The sequence below is a fragment of the Camelus bactrianus genome, chromosome 10, assembly GCF_048773025.1.
Source record: "Camelus bactrianus isolate YW-2024 breed Bactrian camel chromosome 10, ASM4877302v1, whole genome shotgun sequence".
NCBI classification, from domain to species: Eukaryota; Metazoa; Chordata; class Mammalia; order Artiodactyla; family Camelidae; genus Camelus; species Camelus bactrianus.
In genome coordinates this window covers 11,596,882-11,599,963 of record NC_133548.1, presented here as the reverse complement: position 1 = coordinate 11,599,963, position 3,082 = coordinate 11,596,882, and the positions used below count along the sequence as shown (strand labels likewise).

Sequence of the window (3,082 nt, the reverse complement as noted above, 5' to 3'; positions counted from 1 at the left end):
TACACTGAGAGATCTGAGGCTGATTGTTGAGCCTCTGATACCTTAGGGGCTTCTCTCTGTATTAGGAGGTTAACATTTCTGAACAAAGTTGCCTTGAAAGTGTCTCGCAGGGATCTGAAGAACGCCGTATGCTTTATAATGGAAGTGGGGCACCATTGCTGGTGTCTTCATTTTCTATTGTTCGGAAAAATAATTGGTGGATAAACGATGTGTACAAATAAGCATGAATAGTTACCCAATCCCCTGTCATTTCTGATGAAATGTCACCTTTTCAGTGAACATTCCCTGGTGGTCCTATTTAATACACCTCTCATGTGTTTGTGTGTTTGTGTGTTTGTGTGTTGCATAGCATTTATCTTCTATAATGGTAAAAAAAATTTACTTTAAAAAACCATATTTTGTATATGCCTAACTCTTCTGCTAGAATGACCACTCCACAAGGGCAAAGCTCTTTGTGTTTTGTTCCGAACAACCAGAAGAGTGTCTAATGCATTGTATGTTCTCAGTAGATTCTTACTAAATAAATAAATGAACATAGTCTTCTCTCTTTTTGCCCCTTTGGTCAGGATGATTTGTATGAATTCCATTCAGAACACAGCAAGTCATTGTTTTGGTTGACAGTCTATTATACTGAGCCCTAGGGGAAAAAAACTAAATATTTAGATTATCAGGAATTCAGTGGGGAGGGGAAACACCAGATGGTGATGTTTATTTTGTCAGTAGATCAGCTTTTGCCAAACATTGATCAAAGTTTCGTTTTCCCATTTATCTAAAATCCTATGAGATCTTTCTCAAATTCAGTTTTTGTTTCAAGGGTGGAAGGAGGACAAAAAGAATCACTTTTGAAGTCCACATTCAGAATTTCCATTACACCAAATTATCAGTATCCAAAGGTCCAGAGACAAGATTGTCCAAACACCTGGCAAGAACTCCATCTCTATTAGAATTCTAAACTTGGTGCGATGGCTTTGTCCTTTAGGGAGCTTTGCAGGCTAATTCTAGAATGGCTTGATTCATGATTTGCATTGATTGATAATGATCTGGCATTTAAAAAAAAATGGGACAGTTCTTTTGGAATAAGAGAACCTGGAAACCAGGCCATGCTCTTTGGCAGAGACAGAGAGGAAGAAGGGACTTGGCAGGCAACAGGTTGCAGAAGTTCTAACAGTGCTTGCTTTTCACAGCCCACTGCCTTGCATCCAGCCCCACTGTGCTCATATGCACATCAAAACAACCACAAAGAAAGACAGAGCTGATATTGGGACTCTAGGGGCTTGTGGACTTGGAGATAAGAAGATTCCAGAATGCACATGAACCTAGGAGCATGTTACATTATTGCAGAATTTAGAAAAAAAAAATTCTAAGTGTGTGAGTCAGACCAAGTGCTAGGGACAGTATGTAAGTTATGTCCTTCGCAGTAATGTTGGGACTTTGGCATAGAAATTCCTATGAAACCAACAAGGAGGCTAAGGTTCAGAAGGGTGAATTAACTTGCCCAAGGTCTCAAGGGATTTGAACCTCCGTCTGATTTTCAAAGCCCATGTCCTTAGTACTGTACCACCAGAGTTTCTCCAACAAAGTGCTGTTTTCTGGCTCTGCAGCGAGGCGGATGAAGGTTTCTAATTTGGAACCTGTTGGAAGTTTGGAAATGTCTAAGGAGCTGAGCTCTAGCTCTGCCTCTGCCTCTTTACTATGAGATCGTGAACTAGTCACTTTACCTCTTTGACCCTCGTATTGTTTTCTCAAAGGTGGGATTAACAGCATGCGCTTCCAAAGGTTGCTGAGAGATCAAACCAAGTTTGTAAAAAATGGAAAGATTATTATCATTACTGAGAGAGAGCAGTCAAATCAAGCCATACTCACCTTAATTTATCTTCAATGAGATTTTATTTTTTTTTATTTCGGCGGGCAACAGGATTCATGGCAGAGAATGGCACTGCGGTGACAGAATTCATTCTGATGGGGTTTCAGCTGCGGGGAGAGCTGCAAAGGGGACTTTTCTTTGTGTTTCTGGTTCTTTATCTCATCACCATGGGAGGCAACCTGGGTATGATTGTGCTGGTTCAGAGCGACCCTCGCCTCCAGACTCCCATGTATTTCTTCCTCAGCCACCTTTCCTTCCTGGACGTCTGCTACTCCTCTGTTATTGTCCCTCAGTTGCTGGAGATCTTGGGGACGGATAAGAGTGTCATCACCTTTGAGCACTGTGCCACCCAGTTCTTCTTTTTCACACTCTGTGCTAGTACTGAATGTTTCCTTTTGGCCGTGATGGCCTATGACCGCTATGTGGCCGTGTGTAACCCTCTCCTCTATGCCGCGTCCATGACACCCCAGACCTGCCTCGGGCTGGTGGCTGGGGCATATGGTGGCGCCATGTTCAATTCCGTGGTTCGCACTGGGTGCACCTTCTCGATCTCCTTCTGCAAGTCCAATCATGTGGATTTCTTCTTCTGTGACCTCCCACCCCTACTAAAGCTTGCCTGCAGTGAGACCGGACCACGAGAACAGGTGATCTACCTCTTAGCTTTCTTGGTCATCACAACCAGCATTTCAGTGATTCTTATCTCCTACCTGTTCATCATTCGGGCTATTCTGAAGATTCGTTCCGCTGGTGGCAAAGCCAAGACTTTCTCCACCTGTGCTTCTCACATGACTGCGGTGGCTCTTTTCTTTGGGACACTTATGTTCATATACCTGAAAGGCAACATGGGAAAATCCCTTGGGGAGGACAAGGTTGTGTCTGTCTTCTACACTGTGGTCATCCCTATGCTGAACCCAGTGATCTACAGCCTGAGAAACAAGGAAGTGAAGGAGGCTCTGAAGAAAGCTCTCAACAGGGTGAGGGTTTCCCAAGTAGAGTAAGACTTAAGCTCCATCAAAACAGAAGTTCCTGCAAATCATCCTTTGGGCTTTCGGCTTGTCTCCTTAACACATGAACCAGATCTCATAATTACAACGATATAATGAGGCAAAGAAAATGTAGGTTTAGGTACCAGTGATTTCTTTATTAGCTCTATGACCTTGAGCCAGAAATTCTCTGCCTCAGTTACCACATTGGTAAAAATTGTCTTGCTGTAATTCA

The 3,082-nt window shown here is 43.0% G+C and overlaps 1 protein-coding gene across 1 annotated transcript; it reads left to right on the top strand.

Annotated features, from left to right (window-relative positions):
* The first annotated feature begins 1,918 nt into the window (after positions 1-1,918).
* Positions 1,919-2,862, top strand: LOC105066956 (olfactory receptor 9I1-like). Its single transcript, XM_010952418.2, has one exon. The coding sequence runs from the start codon at positions 1,921-1,923 to the stop codon at positions 2,860-2,862; it is 942 nt and encodes a 313-aa protein (XP_010950720.1). The 5' UTR covers positions 1,919-1,920.
* The last annotated feature ends 220 nt before the right edge of the window (positions 2,863-3,082 follow it).